We start from the raw sequence: 18830 nt of genomic DNA on the forward strand, positions 1-18830 counted from the left end.
CTCGAAATCTCAGATTTTGTAACAACTTTGGACTATTTTTATGTAGATCCCATAAAAGATATCACAACCTCTTAAAATTCCAGTTTTCTCAATAATGTATATGCTACTAAAACTGCAGCACTCTTATCTTGAAACATAATTTGAAAATTAAGGTGTTTTTTTTCTTACACTTAAGAGTTATGATTGTTTTCTTTAATTCCTTAGAATTGTCATAGTGGATGATCAACCACATTGACCTCTGATTAATGGCATGTCAACCAAAGCACAGCTACTGCAATGCAATTGGTTAAAACACCTGCCTAGTAAACAGGATATCCTGAGTTTGAATCCAAGACACTGTCCTTATGGGGGGATTTTTGAATATAAGGTACTCAATCAAGAACAACCTCTCAAAAGTAATATCGAGTGGAAACAGTTGACACTAATGACTTCAAAAGAAACTGTATAGCCACATTAAATTATCAACTAAACATCAACACCCACAGGTGAAACGGAATTTTTTTGTACTCATGTAAATGACCTCATACATAGGCATGTTATGTAATGCTAAATAGCATATAGAGTAGTACGCCAATCAATATAATCATAGGTCAACTGTAAATGAGCATTTTCACTATGCTTCGTGAAATAGTCCAGGAAAATTCCCAAGATATTCAAAAGTATCACACGCAAAAATTATTTCAAATTGTTTAAACACTGATTTGACTTAGCTTTCATTAGCGTGAAGAAACGCCATGTTCTTTGGTGAAAGAGGCTCAGGTATTAAAAGGTAGTGCCATTCATGGTGACTTGGATGGAGCTGGACAGTAACTTGCCTACACCATCGAGTTTTCTGAGAGAGTGCATGGTGTATAGATGAAACTGGTGGTGGTGGTAGTTCTAGTGGTTCTAAACTACATTTGGTAAATCTAGATATACAAGATATGGTAACTCAAATATATTCATTTTTTGTTTCCTCTAGTAGATGAAATCAACTAAGACATTGATTCATGAATCTTTATGGTAGCCCTCAACACTCTGATTTCAATATTCCTGTTGCCTCTCATAACAACATTTTTGCTAACTGATACTAATCTATTTTCTACTGGACACCTCCTGAAGGCCCATGGTGTGACAATTCTCAACCTATAACATACTCCAGATATAAATGTTTTCCACCTTCAAGCTTGCAATCATATATAAAGGAGATATAAGTACATGCACTTTTGAGACCCCGCATAACATCTTTTAATTATTCTTATTTTGGTCCAGTAAAAGGCATTGCAGTGGCATCTGTGAAATCTTTAATTTCCTTTATATCAGCAGCAGGTTAGGGAACAGTACCTTTTCCATCTTTATTATAAGACGTCATCTTTTCCAAGGTCTACCTGAATCTTTATTTTTCCTGTAGGTCGATATTGAAGAGCATCGTTCAGGAATCTTCCATGTTCCATTCTTTATGCATGTTTCCATTGTTATGATATTTGAGTTTATCATTCGCAGAATAGATATTTAGTTCTTTTCTTACATCTTCATTCCTAATTCTGTCTATTACATTCTTTAACAGATTGTAAAAATTTCATTTCTTCTTCCTGACTTTTCCTAACATACTTTTCTATGGATCCATGTTTTGGATCCATAGAAAAGTATTTGTGCAGCCATAACTTTATAATCTTTAAGTTGTGTTTCTCTTCTAATTTTACCTTTTAATGTTCTATGAATGATACCACAGATCGATTGGAAATGATGTAATATATTAGTCATATCATTGTCATAACCAATATTAATGACATAGTCTTTATAATTTTGAGATTGTTTTTGTTTAATGACTAATCCTAGGCTTCCTGGTTTAGAGTTACCTTCATTTATCCTCTAAACTAAGATTGCCTGCTGAGGAGGCCTTCCTTCTTTCTGTTTAGAGATTTATGGTTATAAGACTACTCTTGTGTCCTTCCATCTTGCTTGCCGCTGCCCTGGGTTTCATTCATTCTAGGGTACCTCCATTTCTACCTAAAACCAAAATGTAAAGGTCTCCTCTAAAATATAAGTGGAATATAAATGTTTTAAATAAATAACCCAAACTATAAAAACGGTTAAGAACTTAAAAAGTGGCATAATGAGTCAGAGTCCAACAAACCCAATGTAGGCAGAAGTACCTGGCAAGAATCACAAATAGATATATTCCATGTTAAGAATATAAGTGCCATTGTGAGTCAGACCAAAGGTCCATCTAGCCCAGCATCTTTCTCTGACAGTGTCCAATTCCTAATAAAAGTAGATTGTTTCTTGATAAATGGCGTCTCCCTATGTCAGTCACTTGGTTAATAGCTATAGACTTTTCTTCTGTGAACTTGTCCAAACACTTTTTAAACCCAACTATGATAGTTGGCTTGACCACATCCTCTGACAACAAATTCCACAGCTTGATTGTGCATTGAATAAAAAAAAGACTTTATCCAGTTTGTTTTAAATCTGCTACCTCTTAACTTAAGGGTGTATCCCCTAGTCCTACTGTTATTTGAAGGGTAAATAACCATTCCTTATTTACCTTTTCTACTTCACTCATAATTTTGTAGAGCTCAATCATATCTCTCCCCCCCCCCCCTTTTTCCAAGCTGAAGATCTGTAATCCATTTAACCTTTCTTCATAATTGTTTTTGTTTCTGAAAGATTTTATGACTTTTTTTTTTATTGTATGCTGCCTTGAGCATTTTACAAATGCGGGTAATAAATTTTCTAAATAAATATGGGAGCTATTCAAACCCCCAACACCATTTTTGTTGCCTTTATCCGTACCTTTTCTAATGCTGCTATATTTTTTTGTGAGATGGGGTGACCAGAATTGCATACAATACTCAAGGGTGAACTATACAGAGGCATTATGATTTCAGTTTTACTCTATGTTCCCATGTTTTTTGATTGCCTCTGCACTCTGAGCTGAGGATTTCAACGTACTATTGACAGACTATTGGATGCTTACTTCTAATGTGGAACCCGTCGTCATATTTCTTATTTATTTTATTTATTTTTATATACCGACATTTGATCTCAATTGAGATATCATACCGGTTTACATTCAGGTACTGTAGGTATTTCTCTATCCCCAGAGGGCTTACAATCTAAGTTTTTGTACCTGAGGCAATGTAGGGTAAAGTCACAAGGAGCGACAGCAGGACTTGAACCCTGGTCTCCTGGTTCACAGTCCACTGCTCTAACCACTAGGCTATTCCTCCTCCCATATCTCTGTTTTTCCCTGTGTGCATCACTTTATTCTTGGCCACATTCAGTTTCATCTCTCACTGCTGGCCAGCTTTTCTACACCACTGAATACATGGACGCTTATGACCGTAACTAAGTATGGAGACGCTTTCCACTCAAAGAAATTAATCTGCATATAGTGATCCCCAAATGCACATGGCGGATCTGAGGCCACCATTACTTGGTGAGAAGTCTGCAAATTGTTTTGAAAAATGCTATAAAGAGGCTTGAAAAATGTTATCTTTTTCATTTCTATAAAAGATTACTTTGTGTATTTTAGATCTAGTGCCCTTCGAGCATGATTCAGTTCCATCTTTATTATGAATTCACTCTTCATTTCTATAACTTCCTACAATACTATTGCTTTACTGTTTCTAATAGCAGCAACTGTTTAAACAGAAAAAAGATTCAGATTGTAAGACACCTTTTGTAAGAGCTTGAGTGGGTGGTTAAAGAACAATGGTCTTGTTTATCCAAGGTTTTCTCCTTTTCTGGGTCATTGGGACAATCCTTTGATAAATGGGGCTTGGAAAAGGCTTTATCTACGAAACAATAGCAAGCACATAAAGCATGCTGTTGCCTGTTATTTAGATTTAAAACCTGAAAAGTACAGAATCAGCCACTGGAAATGTAGATTCCACTGTGTGATGAGTGTTGCCACCATTGCTAGTTAGCGTGGCTCTTTCCTTTTCATGCTGCAGGTGTTACCTGGTCTGTGTCATTGGTCAGGCATATACAGTAATAGGATTCCTGGATAGGACTGGAGGCGTGATTGGATGTAAGGTTATGTCATCCCTTTTAGTAATGCATCCCTATTACTGAAACTTCAAAATGTCTTGTAATATATGATCTTTAGGATGAGTTGTATGTGGGGCATATTCTTTATCATAGTGCCATCTATTACATATGGTGTTATGTACTAAGAAAATTTGAGCTTTGTACTTAAACTGTGCTAGGTTGTTCTCTCATTTGTAGGCATCTTTCACATTCCCCCTGTACTGATTTCCACCTTGTGTGAAGAGAGATCCTCCCAGCAGCAGGTGGTGCCACTGTTGGTGCAATAGACTGCAGAGGAGAGTGCCCACTTCGTGCTTCCCCCTGAACCCACAAGCTGCATTGGTGAGGCTCAGCATTCAGTGGGACCAACAGCAGAGGAGAGCTGCAAGTGCCTGTGTTCCTTATTCCTACTCATCCACATTAGGAGCCTGCTTCTTACACCCACCCTGCCCTTCTTTTGGCACTGAGTGGGAACCTGCAGCCAGATGTTCAAATGCCTGCTTCTCTTTCCCCTCTCCAAAACCTGCCAGCCACATTGGCAGTAGCTCAGCAGGCCATAGTCAAGTCTAAAAGCTCACCTTCTGAGGCTACTTTTAACTTCTAAACACTTGTCTACGATAAATAGTGATTAGTAGTAGGATCAGCGAGCATGGTGTACTGCCCTTGCAAGACTGGAAAGCTAGCTGTCCCTGTCTCGCTCCACTTACTAAGCCTATTTGTGCAGTGCTACTGTCTGAACTGGACTTTGCAGTCTGAACTTTGCCAGAAAGAGAATGTGAGACTAGAGAGAGTGAGCCAGGACACGATACTGAAGTGTACTGCAAATGTTGGTTATTTGCAGCCCTAAATTAAAAAAAAAAAACAAAAACCCAACCTTTGGTGAAGTTAATTTATCCTTGACCACCTAAGGTCAGTATGACTAACAATGTTCTTAGCATACCATAACTGAGTGTTCTAAAACTGTCAAATTTGCATAGACTACTCTGTGATCCTGCTGTGCTTCTCTTTACTAGGTGAAATGTTTTAAACAATTTGTTAGCTCTGGTAGGAACTTTGGCAACCATTTGGAAGGGACAAAAGTAGAGTATGAGACAGCAGGTGTGGTACTAAGTCAGCATTTGGAAATGACTGGTGCTTTGCATGCCATTGCAGCTCTGTGTGTACTGGATATGACTGACTGGCTATATGAATGTATGCCATTTCTTTTGCAAACACATCCAATGTCCCCTCTCAATACATATCTGCACCAATCACAAAAAACTGCCTGAATATTAAACTTTCTGCTGCCTGTCAGAAGGACCATCATACTTGGGGGCCACTCATTATGTCATCTTAGGCTTCTGGCGAGGATCGCTTTATATAGAGGCCTTCGTTTAATCATAGGTCCCACAATTGAAATATATTTTGCAACAGTTTTTGAAACTTGCAATTAAAACCCAACTACTTTGTGACTTTTAGGACCTATGATTAAACGAAGGCCTCTATATAAAGCGATCCATCGCCAGAAGACTAAGATGGCATAATGAGTGGCCCCCAAGTATGATGGTCCTTCTGACAGGCAGCAGAAAGTTAAATATTCAGTCAGTTTCTTGTGATTGGTGCGGATATGTGTTGTTCAGAGTAGTTAAATCACAAGCAGATTGTGATAAATTGCAGGAAGACCTTGTGAGACTGGAAAATTGGGCATCCAAATGGCAGATGAAATTTAATGTGGATAAGTGCAAGGTGATGCATATAGGGAAAAATAACCCATGCTATAATTACACAATGTTGGGTTCCATATTAGGTGCTACAACCCAAGAAAGAGATCTAGGTGTCATAGTGGATAACACATTGAAATCGTCAGTGCAGTGTGCTGCGGCAGTCAAAAAAGCAAACAGAATGTTGGGAATTATTAGAAAGGGAATGGTGAATAAAACGGAAAATGTCATAATGCCTCTGTATCGCTCCATGGTGAGACCGCACCATAAATATTGTGTACAATTCTGGTTGCCGCATCTCAAAAAAGATATAATTGCGATGGAGAAGGTACAGAGAAGGGCTACCAAAATAAGGGGAATGGAACAACTCCCCTATCAGGAAAGACTAAAGAGGTTAGGACTTTTCAGCTTGGAGAAGAGATGACTGAGGGGGGATATGATAGAGGTGTTTAAAATCATGAGAGGTCTAGAACGGGTAGATGTGAATCGGTTATTTACTCTTTCGGATAGTAGAAAGACTAGGGGGCACTCCATGAAGTTAGCATGGGGCACATTTAAAACTAATCGGAGAAAGTTCTTTTTTACTCAACGCACAATTAAACTCTGGAATTTGTTGCCAGAGAATGTGGTTCGTGCAGTTAGTATAGCTGTGTTTAAAAAAGGATTGGATAAGTTCTTGGAGGAGAAGTCCATTACCTGCTATTAAGTTCACTTAGAGAATAGCCACTGCCATTAGCAATGGTTACATGGAATAGACTTAGTTTTTGGGTACTTGCCAGGTTCTTAGGGCCTGGATTGGCCACTGTTGGAAACAGGATGCTGGGCTTGATGGACCCTTGGTCTGACCCAGTATGGCATTTTCTTATGTTCTTATGTTCTTATTGGTTGTGTTTTCATTTTTAATCTCCCTTCCTCGGTGTTGTTACATTAGTGTCATTTATTTTGAGGCTTTCTAACACACTAGTCCTGAAAATAGTTGCTCCTAGCGGCTAACTAAAACAAATATCCAATGTAGAATCAAAATAGACCAGCCCAGTATTCAGCAGCATAAAACAAAATCACCGGTCAAAATCTGCATCAAATAGGTCATATCTAAACTTTACAAACTTACTGGAGGCCACCTGAAGGAAATTCTAGGCATGTCGCTTTTGCCTTGACCCTCTTTGATGCTTCCACGTTTGTACTGTGCAAAGGTAAAAGTACACGGTCAGCGTGAGCTCTGGAAAGACAATCTGAATGACTCGAAAAGTTGTTCCCTCCTGCCCCCAGAAGCAGACTGCCAAGGAGGTGTTAAGTGCCCTCGGGCAGCCTTCCCTGAAACTAGCTCTAACTATTAGTCTGGTTGTCTTACCAGAGCCTGCATGAACAGCAGATATTTGCCTTTCAGCATTATAGACCGAAAGAGGCCCAGTGCTCCTTTATGACTTGACCCTTTGTGGGGCTTCCATTGGCTGCGATTACTTCACTTCTCAGATGATAAACTGGTATTGCTCCATTTTGGCTGCTGTGAATTCAGTTCAGTTGTTATTATTTTGATGCTTGCCTCACTTCTTTTCCTTCCCAGTGTCTTGCAGCCCTCTCATTCTCTTCTCTTCCCCCAACCCCCTGTAGATCGCTCTCTCTCCTCTTTTTCTCCCTTCCCCTCTCCAGCCCTCTCATACTCCTTTCTTCCTGATCCAGGCCCTGGAAGGACATGACAGCTTCTTCATCCTCAGTCGGGGTCTGAAAGGATAGGAGCAGAGCTGCAGAGCAGGCCGTCTGGGGACGTAGAGGGGGAGGAGAGTAGAGTAAGAAGGTGGGGGGAGGGGAGAGAGAGAGGGCTGCATTGAGGTGAGATGGGGGAGGTAAGCAGCATTGCAGTTAAATTAAAAAACAAAACAAAACCTGGACAAAGAGAGGAGATTTCTGTTGATTTACTAATTAAGAAAATAAGTTTTTCTATTTTTTATGCTTCTGAAAAAAATTATACATACACACATTCCATCTTAGACAAATTGCTAATAAAATATAAAATCTTGGTGGGTGTCATGGGACTGGGTTATACTGGTACTCATTGCTGCTTCCTTCCCCCAGAAGTCGTTTTGAGGCCACATCCTATTTACAAATCAGTAGATGCCCTAGTAAGAATCAGAGGCAACCTGAGCTAGAAACTGTAATGTTAGCACCCATCGCTGCTTTCCTGCATTGGCAAGTTGCCGCCATCATGGAGCAGAAGTAGCAAACGCTGACCCAGTTTCCTGGGGAAACCAGGATTCCTCAGGAGAAAGTGCACCTACCCACGCATGTCCGTCCTTCCTCCCGACAGGGCTCTTCCTAGTCTTACCATCACTGTCGTTTTCTTCCCTGCTGCCAGCTGCACAACTGCAGCCAGGGCAGGGGACGATGCAGCACTGTAGATAAACCGAATGTCAAGGTATTAGGTCCTTGGCAGGAGCAGTGTCATCCACGTTGGTTTGGGAAAACATTCGTATTGGAGGCTTGTGCTTCCTTCTGACGAAGGTTTGAACTTCACAGCTATAATACAGTAATATTAAATCAATTTCCAGGCAAAAGGCCATCCATATCATAGATGGCAGGCAGATATGTTTCTGAGAATTGCTAACTGTTTGGGCACAAAAATGAATCATTTAAAATGTATTATTTGCCTCAAGGTGTCATGCTGTTGACCTCCAGCTATACAAGGCCTTGCGGTTTTTCATTTTCCTGTGAATTAAAGAAGATTACCTTTGGCAGGGAGATCTGTGCACTTCTTGCATGATACTGCAGCAACAGCTCACATTTGTTCCGCATTGATAAATTAATCTCCATATCTATGAGTAAATAAACTGCCTGGCTTTCTCCCTTTTTATATTTAGGATTTTCTGCTTGAGTCCTTCATATGCGGAGGGTCTTTTCGATTGTTTCCAATACCATTTGTCTGCATCACATTATGGCTTCAGTCAAGTAATATTCACATTGTGCATGTACAGAGCACCTCCCAGCTGGCCTATTGATTTATTAAATATTTAGGTATGTTTTGATGCTGCACAGTTTTGATTTTCAGCCAGTTTGGTAGACCTTTCATATAAAATTATGAGCAATCAGAAATTACTTGCATTGGGCTATGGTGCCATAATTCACAGCTACCCAGTGTTTTTATGTCCCCCTCTCAGTTCTCTTAGCTCCAGTCGTTACAGCACCAATCCTTAACTGCTAGCCACACATCTTGGCTCCCTGCAGTCATAGGTCCACCACTAGGCTTCACCCTTGTGCAGTGACATGTACTCCCTCCCTGGGGCTGTGAAATGCTTTTCTGAATAGCCATGTTTTTAAGCTTTTTTTTTTTTTAAGAGTTTTGGATCACTCTGTAATCTTGTTTCTAGTGGCAATGTGTTCCATAATGTTGGACCATCCAAGGATAGTGCTCGCTCTCTAACTTGTGTTAGTTTTGCTGTCTTTACCGAGGGGATGGTTAGTAGAGCTTTATTGGCTGATCTCAGATTTCTCTGAGGTACGTGTAAGCGAAGCGCTGTGTTTAACCAATCAGCTTTTTTCTTCATTGATTAGTAGCAGGCCGATACAGTACAGTGCACTCCAGTGGGGAGCACACTGTTAACCTGCATTTGGATGCGCATTTTCGACACGCTAGCCTTACCCCTTATTCAGTAAGGGGTAATAGCGCGTCGAAAACGCGCGTCCAATCCCCCCAGAGGCTAATAGCGCCCGTAACATGCAAATGCATGTTGATGACCCTATTATTCCTGCGCGATACAGAAAGTAAAATGTGCAGCCAAGCCACACATTTTACTTTCAGAAATTAGCGCCTACCCAAAGGTAGGCGCTAATTTCTGCCGGCACCGGGAAAGTGCACAGAAAAGCAGTAAAAACTGCTTTTCTGTGCACCCTCCGACTTAATAACATGGCGATATTAAGTCGGAGGTCCCAAAAGTTAAAAATAGTCAAAAAAATAAAACATTTAAAATAGGCCCGCTGGTTGAAAACCGGACGCTCAATTTTGCCGGCGTCTGGTTTCCGAACACGTGGCTGTCAGCTGGTTTGAGAACAAATGCCGGCAAAATTGAGCGTCGGCTGTCAAACTCGCTGACAGCCGCCGCTCCTGTCCAAAAAGAGGCGCTAGGGATGCGCTAGTGTCCCTAGCGCCTCTTTTTACTGCGGGCCCTAATTTGCATAGGCCACCCTCCTGAATCGCACGCCCAGGAGAATGGCCTGTGAGTGCGCCGCTGTCCCGCGACTTTTTCTGTATCTGCCTGTTTGTGAATTATGCATAATGTTTTATATTGCAATCTCTGCTCTATTGGTAACCAGTATAGCTCGGCCAGTGTTTGAGTGATGTGCTCTCTTTTGCTCTTGCCAGTGAGTATTGTGGCAGCAAAGTTTTGTAGGACTTGTAGTGGTCTTATTGTCAAGTATGGTAATCCCAGAAATAGTAGTCTGTACTAGTGAAAATCAGTGTTTGAAGAACTGTCCTAAAGTGTTTTTGGGTTAGTAGCGGTTTCAGCCTCCTGAGGACCATAAGTTTGGTGTAGCTTTCTCTAACTTTCAGTGATATGTGTTGTTTAAGGCTAAGTTCTGTGTCAATTATTACTCCTAGGTTTCAAGCTTTCTCGGCTAGATCCACTTTCTGATCATTTTTAAGTTTAATGGGGTTTTGAATCAGTTCCATGTTTTTCCCTTCTAGGTGTATAAACTCAGTTTTTTTGATGTTTATTACTAGCTCCATTTGGCTTAGTAATTGTTTAATTATATCTAGGTACAACATTGCTAGGTTTAGCGTTTTATCAATTGCTTCGTCTATGGGTAAAATTAGTTGAATGTCATCTGCGTATATGTAGTGTGTGATACCAAGTCCTGCCAGGAGGTGGCATAGGGGTAAGATATAGATGTTAAACAGTGTTGCTGAGAGTGATGACAGCGGAGATGAGGTCACCTATGACCCCTGGGAGGATGACTCCCTGTGGCTTCCAACGATGCTTCAGATGGTCTCCCTTCAGAATCATCTCTAGACAATCGAAAGAAGTCTTCGCCAGAGGACCTCTCCAAAGGTTTTGTTCTGGTGATAGTAGAGGCCATCCCATTCCAGTTGTTACAGAAGACAATACCAGGCCCAAAATGCTAGATATCCTCCAGAATGTAGAACCTCCCAAGGAGATCATGGCAGTCCCATTGCATGAGATCCTTGTGGAATTACTGGTGAGGATGTTAGTGCCCCCATGAACAGGAAGGCTGACATGATTTACCTTATCCAAAAGGCTCTCAGATTCGAAGAATGTCATCTGCCCCCACCAATCTGTGGTCGTCAAATTAAATCTCAAGAAGACCAAGCACTCTCTGATCTATTCTTCAGCGCCCCCGGGAAAGGTTCAGAGAGTGATAGCTGCTCTTGGGAGGAAGATGTTCCAGGGAGGTGTATTCATTGACAGCATAGTGGCCTACCAGCTCTATATTAGCCAATACATGCATGATATCCTGAAGCAGGTGCAGGCGATTGCCTAACTACTACCTCAGCAGCAGCAAGACACCCTCTTGTCACTGGTGCATTAAGGGTCTGGAGTTTGGAAAACCCAGGGTGTGTTCGACGTACAGTGGTTTTGAAATGGCATCAAGGTTCTCTGCAGCGGGAATCGAAGCCCGCAGCCTCGAGTGGCTGAGGGCCTTGGATCTCAGACCGGAGGTGCAGGAGCCACTCTCTGATGTGCCTTACAGGAGAAAATCTCTCAGAGATGAAGTTAAGAATGCAGTGGCCCAGATCCAGGACCACCATGCAACACACCTGCAGCTCTCCACTGGCACTCAGGACCTACCCGCATCAGTCAGGAGACCATTGAGGTTTAGGCCCAGGAAGTTCTTTTTCCATCCAAAGAGGTATTACCCTCCACCACCTCATTCTCTTTAGCAGCACCAGGGCCCTTGTGGCTGTCCCAGGCTTCAGAGGATCTAAAAACTGCTTACACTGACATTGAGATCTTCTCAGGTCAATGGAAGTATCTCAGATTTGTGAAGGGAAAGCAGTATTTCCAGTATCGCGTTCTGCGGTTGGGCTCGTGTCAGTTCCACATCTGTTTACGAAATGCCTAGCTGCGGTAGCGACTCATCTCCGCAGACTGGGAGTTCGTGTTTTCCCTTATCTGGCTTATTTTCTGGTCAAGCGCGCCTCTCGGGCTGGGATCAGTGAGTCCATGTGTTCGACAGTCAGGGTGCTGGAGACATTAGGGTTCGTGGTCAACTACCCCAAGTCCTATCTCAGCCCACTTGCAAGCAATTCCCATGGAGGAGATCTACAGAGCTGCGACGTGGCATTCTCTCCACACCTTTACATCTCATGATTGTTTGGATAGGGATAGTTAACACGACAGCAGGTTTGGCCAATCTGTCCTTCGGAACTTGTTGTGGTGTAGAATCCATCTCTGTTCCCGCCTAGGGCCTTTTGTTTTTGTTCAGGTTTTCTCCCCCCCCCCCCCCCCCCCCCCCCGTTACCAGCAAAACTATTTGTTGTTGTGCCTGTTGACACTTATTTTGGTGTTTTGTTGGGTCCCCCTTTTATGTTGGGGGGCAACCTGTAGCTAGGGATTCACCCATGTGTGAGGACTGCCATCCTGCTTGTTCTCTGAGAAAGCAGAGTTGCCCAGGTGTTCTTCGAGGACAGCGGGATGTAAATTCTCACAAAACCTGCCCACCAACTCAGAGTTGGGTTTCAAGCAATGTGGGTTTTTTCATTATTTTATTTTTATTCTTCTTCTCAATTCTATGATATAACACTGAGGAGACCCCTCATGGACGTGTGATTATATTGCATTTGTGAGAATGCTTAATGAGTCAAAGTTCTAGAAATTTCAACATAGGTTTTCTGTGTTGGGCGCCATCCGATGATGTCACCCATGTGAGGACTGACATCTTGCTGTCAACTGCAACTCTTATATGTACTTATATTCTGCAAACTCTATACATTGTGTCCAGTGAGGATTCCAATTTTACATAAAAACTCTGAACAATACTAAAAGCAAATTATAATACATTAACCTTATTCCTTGCTTCAGAAAAACAATAACGTAATTAAGAACATTTTAAAAGGCCTGTCTGAATAACATAGCCTTGATTAGTTTCCTAAATATCAATAAATCTGGCTTCACCCATAATTTCTCAGATAGTGCATTCCACAGAAGTGGGCAGCAACAGAAAGTGTTTGATTCTTTATATCCTGCAACCTTTACTGTAGAGACTACTAGCTGGCATTTATCAGCTAAGCACAACAATCAAGACTGCACATATTTCTTGATCAGCTTGTTCAGGCAATGAAAATCATCACTGAATAATTTCTTATGGATTGTTATAAACCCCTTAAATAGAACTCATACCATGTCGAGGAGTCAACTTCTTTGCAGTGCGCTTAAATGGGAAGGTAGTAATTTCCAATTAGAGGAATTACACTTTCTTTTCATATGTACACAAAACCTTTTTGAGTCTAGACAGAGCCATAGCTAGCCTATGGCTGATAAGGCCTTGGCCATAGGCTCCATCCACCAGGGAGCACCACCACTCTCACAATGTGGCTGAAAAGCCACCTCCCCACTTCCTGATATAGCTCCCAGGGGAAGGACTGCTGCACTTGCTCCTGGTGAACCTCCCTCCCTTCAGGGCTGCCCTTGAAAAGCTCTCGGGGTGGGGGTGGGGGGGTTGTGGAAATAAGGACAATGCTGCCACCGAGCTCAGATGCAGCCTGCACAGGTGCTTTTTCTCTCCCCCTCACCCATCGCAGTCAGGAGCAGCATGAGCCACAGTGCTGCAAGAAGCATCATTGCCTTCCCCGCACACACACACACACACTCCAGTTGGGAGCAGAAAGAGCGGCGGAGTGTGCAGGCCACAAAAAGAAGCATCTGCCTCCCCCTAGCAGTCAGGATCAGGAGGAGAAATGTTGCCTGCTGACAGGAAAGAAACACCATTGACTTTCTCTCTCTACGGTCAAAAGCAGAAACAGTGGGGCAGGAGGCCAGAAGAAGGAGGAAAGGACTGATAGGCCAAAGGAGAAGACTTTGTTGCTTCTCCTTGTGCTTAAGAGGGGAGAAACAAATGAGAAAATGTTTGTGTGTAGGGGGGTGAAACTGAGCATCTGAGAGAGTGTGAGTGTATGATTGAGCATGTGCGAGAGAGTACTTGTGTTTGACTGAGTATGCAAGAGAGTGTGTGTGTGTGACTTAGCATGTGAGAGACTGTCCGTGTGAGTCCAGCCTCTTGAAGTTTCCAGTTTACATTTTATCTGTATGTTTCTATTTATACTTTGTCTCTTTATTCTGTATATGGCGAGGGTCTGTCTGTTCCGCCTGTGTGACTGAGGAGAAGTATTCTTTTAGTGTGTAGTTTCTGTGTAGGGATCTATAGCAGCCTGGCTTGTTCTATTTTCCGAATGCTCCATTCCACTGGCGGCGATGCACGAGATGAGAATACAGGAAGTGCCAACACCACAACTGTTGAATTACCACGGGGCCAGCATGCATGAGGAGGTGCAGAATGGCTGCTCTCCCCATTGAAAAAGATTCAGGCTGATGGCAGCAGCAGCGTTGGAAGAGGATTGACTCTTGAACCCTGCCTGCCTGGTCTGCATGGGTGTGGGTGTGAATGGGAGCTTACCTGGGTTGTGTGTATGTGAGTGAATGGGAGGCTGCCTGGATGGGTGGATGTATGTGAATGGGAGACTGCCTGGGATGCATGTGTGTATGTATGAATGGGAGCCCGCCTGGGATGGGTGTATGTGTATGGTGTGCACATGCATGCATGGAGACCCTTCCTGGAATGGGCAGGGAATGTGTGTGAAAATGGGAGCTTGCCTGGCATTTGGGTGGGACGTGAATGGGAGCTTGCCTGGGTTGTGTGTGTGTGTGTGTATGTGAGAGAGTGAGAATAGGGCTGCAGGTGGATACCAACCTACCAGCAGCTGAAATGAAGAGGAGGGCCCAGGGCTGCTGGCAGATCCCAAACAAAAATTGCTGGAGATGCCTGGAAGTTTGTCTGAGAGGGAGCTTATGTGTATATAAGTTTGTGTGTGTGTGTGTGTGTGTGTGTATAAGAAAGAGGAGAAAGTTTGGCGCCCCACTCTCACTAATCCACATAATCTCAGGTGACTGAAAATCAAAAGTTCCCAGGTATGGAGAGCGTGAATTTTTAAAATTCTTTTTAGTTTTATTTTTTGGGTGTTATTTAATGTCTGCTGTTTTGAAATATTTTATTGGTGTTTGGGACATTTAAAAATAGATTAGTTTGAGTTTGTAATTATTCGATCTTTTATTTGTCAACTGTTTTTGGAATATTATTATTAGCATGTCTTTAGTATTATGATTATATATTTATTTTATTTCTTATTTTATTGTTTGATGTTTGAGGAATGGTGATGGTTCTGGTTTTTATTGTTCCACTGCATCGAGAGTCTAGCTTCTTGGGGATTCCAGTTCAGGTTTTGTAACATTTATATTTCTGCTTTATGGTTTCTCTATTCTGTATTTGGTGAGGATCTATTGATGTTCTGCATGTGTGACTGAGGTGTGGTATTCTCCTAATAGGAAGTATATTAGTGTTTTAGGGCTTTTGGAGGGTCAAACCCACACACAACACACATTACAATAGGCCTAATACAATATGAGTTCCAAGTGTGTTTTTAACAGAATTTTCTGGTTGGCATCACAGCAGTGCATGTAAATATAATGTAAGCGATATTTTTAACTCAGAATATGGTACTTTGATATTTTTCATGTAAAATGTTGTTATAAATGCATAACTCTTAACTGCGTGTGTGGAGCGGGCGGGAGGGGGCATATTAAGAACATAAGAACATGCCATACTGGGTCAGACCAAGGGTCCATCAAGCCCAGCATCCTGTTTCCAACAGTGGCCAATCCAGGCCATAAGAACCTGGCAAGCAAGCAAGGCAAGCAAGCAAGGCTATAAGTTTGCCTAGGGCACCTGATACCCGGGAGGGAGGTGGATGGTATCAGTTTTCAAAGTTTGTATCACTGAATGGAGCTGGGATTTTTTATGGTGGGCCCGGGACAGACAATGAATGAACGGGGGACGGGGGACAGCAATAAAGGTTGCACCAGCCCTGTCAAAGCCTTAACAAATTTGGATATGTTGGGAGTATGTTGCATTGTATTAAATCTCTCTACAGTAGACCTAGAGTGTTGGTTTAAAAATTAAATGTATGAGACATTTGTCCTTCACCAAAACACCTGACAGTGATGCACACTATTTCCTATCTCCTTCACCCTTGCTCTAGAGCCAATACCTAATAAGCTAAGAGCAAAAAAAAGTGTTGCTTGTATCAGAGAATGGAATAAAAATCCTTTTCAACATACAAAGGTTTCCTACATTGAATGATTAAAAATATTCCAGTCTGGTTTAAAGCCGTCCTCCTGATGCAGCCATGGTCCCATGTCAGGGAACAGAGATTACCTTGTAACCAGTGCTCGTTTTTAATTTTGTTGAAAAATCAAGCACCAGATTGTAAAAGTTGATCATTTTCTTCCCTGAGGACAGTGAATAAAAACATTTCATTGCAGAAGTAAGGCTGCCTGGTTTCATGCTTACTTTTCATCTGATTATTCATCAACAATGGCTCGTTTACATATTCTGGCAACACATGTCTCCTATGGACATTGTTGTTTGTGTTGCATCATTTTCCACCTGCAGAAAACAGCAGAAAGTACAATAGTAATACATAACTACTAATACAAAGCTACATTTTTTATGAGACCTATTCAAAATGTCTACCTGTAAACCCTAAATGTAAACATCATAAGATCTTAAATCCAATCGAAATGTTCAACTAATGTGCAAATATTATTCCCCAAGTTCCCAACACAGGCCTATGTTTCACCCTTATACGGGCTTCTTCAGGGGATTTTCCCTTATCAATGAATCAAATACTTCAAGCAGGGTGTGATCATAAATTTCTCCTGAGATGACATTCAGATGATTATACTTTCTCAATTGCCATCTGTAGAGGCATCAATAAATATAGTATTACAATCTATAATACGTTGCCGCCTTAACACGATTTAAAGAATTGTGTGCGCACCTCAATGTTAGCGCGTAACAAATTCAAACTGAGGCTGCTAGCATTCTTCAAAAGCAAGTCCGCTGCAGCATGCTTTTCAATCTTTAAAGTGCATGTTAGTGCTATGAATAAAACATTAATTTAATTATACAATTTTTATATTATTATTGCAAATGCATATAACCCTGACTAAACTAGCCTTATTCAGCTTACCATAATGTGAATTCTATTATTATCTGGAGTTAGGCATTCACCGACAGATACATCAAGCAGCTCAAACAACCAGAAGTGCAACTCAAATATACCAGTCATTCAAAGAGCTCAACTTTATTGTCACCCTTAGATTGAACCACTATATAAATATTGTCGATGCTGATCTGACCCAGCCTTATTGAATCCCAAATTTAACAGTTTAGCTAATAGAAGACTTCCCATGTATGTGCCTTATGAAGCCCACTAGGCTTAACTGTATCCCATCCAAAAACATATTGTTTACGTTGTAGGATACATGTGATGTTGCCTCCTCTACTAAGTACAATCTGCTGAATAATAAAGAATTTTAATTGATCAAGGGAATGGTTATATTATATATATATATATATATTGCTGCACTAATGGTGCCTCAACGTTTTGTGCAAATACAACTAGAATTTTGAATAATACGTGTTTTAATCTATCTTTTCGTGTGTCCGATATAGAATTTTAAACAGGGACAAAGAATTGTGTAAATTACTTGTGCTGTATTACATGTAAAATCACCCCCAAGTTGATATCTACTGGGGCGATTGGGATGATTAAACTGATGAAGTGTACCCAGTACACTGTATTCATTTATGCCAGTTTGTTTTACTATAGGTATATATATAGATAGAGAGAGAGAGATGTATAAAAATATTTATTTGGATGCGTAACCACTGTCCTCATTACCATGACAGTTTGAAGAATTTGTTATCCTGATGGCATATTATAGTTTTCAGTTAGGTAGCTTAGCTTTTTACAAGATGATATACAGTTTTCCCCATTTCCAAATAAATTCTGTAATGCATTTGTTTAATAGTTATAGAGTGTGTGTGTGTGTGTGTGTATGTATAATCACAAAAACAAAAGGCACTTACCCTATTTTATAATAGGAGATCAACAGAATTGCAACAGAAAACAAAAAAGTTGACAACCCCACAAAATCTAAAATAAAGGTATTGAAATACTTCCATCTATTTGCAGAAACATAACACAAATTTCAATGTTTTATAAACTCAAAAGCTTTAATAGTCTAATACAAAATTTTGCTGCAAGCATTGTCTAAATAGTGAATGCACACAATAGTGCTAAACTATATATATTTATGAGGGGATGTCAAATAAGATGAATTTAACTATAGCATCAAAATGGTTTAAATTTACCTTATTTATTGATTTTCCCTTCATACATATTTTAAGTTTAGTGCTAATTATAATAATAATGTCACTATGTGCCATTTATGTTTTTTTGAAATACCAATGGGTTGAATTTGGATACACATTTGAATAGTGAACTAGGTGCTCTGTGTACCTTTTTATAGGCCACAGAAAGTGAGGCTGGTGATATGGACCTAAGTGGGTTGCCAGAGACTGCAGTGGATTCCGAGGATGATGATGATGAAGAGGATATTGAGAGAGCATCTGATCCATTGATGAGCAGGGACATTGTCAGAGACTGCTTGGAGAAGGACCCTATAGACAGAACGGACGATGACATAGGTAAGATGGCATAAAAGAGAAAGTTGCATATAATCAAAGTACATACTAGGCTTAACATGAATGTTATGAATCCATTCAATAAATATATAGCTAAGAGGCATGTTCTATATCCCATCTCATATGGCTTTTGGTGAATGGTAGAGACAGGGAGACTATAGTAGAGATTTACATACCCAAATGGTATTAATAATGCACAAGACACAAACCTTTTTCACTGAAAAAGAAGTTGTGAAGCTAGGGGGTCATGATATGAAGCTTGAAGTCAGAAGAGTTAGGAAATATTTTTTCGTGTAAACAGTGGATACTTGGAATGGAGTGGTGGTGGAGACAAAAACA

General features: G+C 41.0%; 1 protein-coding gene across 12 annotated transcripts in view; it reads left to right on the forward strand.

Moving 5' to 3' along the window:
- The window catches only part of RAPGEF2 (Rap guanine nucleotide exchange factor 2), a 624821-nt gene that overhangs the window by 518364 nt on the left and 87627 nt on the right, over window positions 1-18830 (forward strand). For 8 of the 12 annotated variants that reach the window (XM_029617182.1, XM_029617118.1, XM_029617324.1 and 5 more), the window contains 2 exons: window positions 17889-17951; window positions 18317-18494. In XM_029617182.1, the coding sequence (XP_029473042.1) occupies window positions 17889-17951; window positions 18317-18494 (241 nt within the window). The remainder of the gene's footprint in view (window positions 1-17888; window positions 17952-18316; window positions 18495-18830) is intronic. The other 4 variants (XM_029617428.1, XM_029617650.1, XM_029617576.1 and 1 more) reach the window with 1 other exon arrangement.

The sequence above is a fragment of the Rhinatrema bivittatum genome, chromosome 1 (genome assembly GCF_901001135.1).
Source record: "Rhinatrema bivittatum chromosome 1, aRhiBiv1.1, whole genome shotgun sequence".
Lineage (NCBI taxonomy): Eukaryota > Metazoa > Chordata > Amphibia > Gymnophiona > Rhinatrematidae > Rhinatrema > Rhinatrema bivittatum.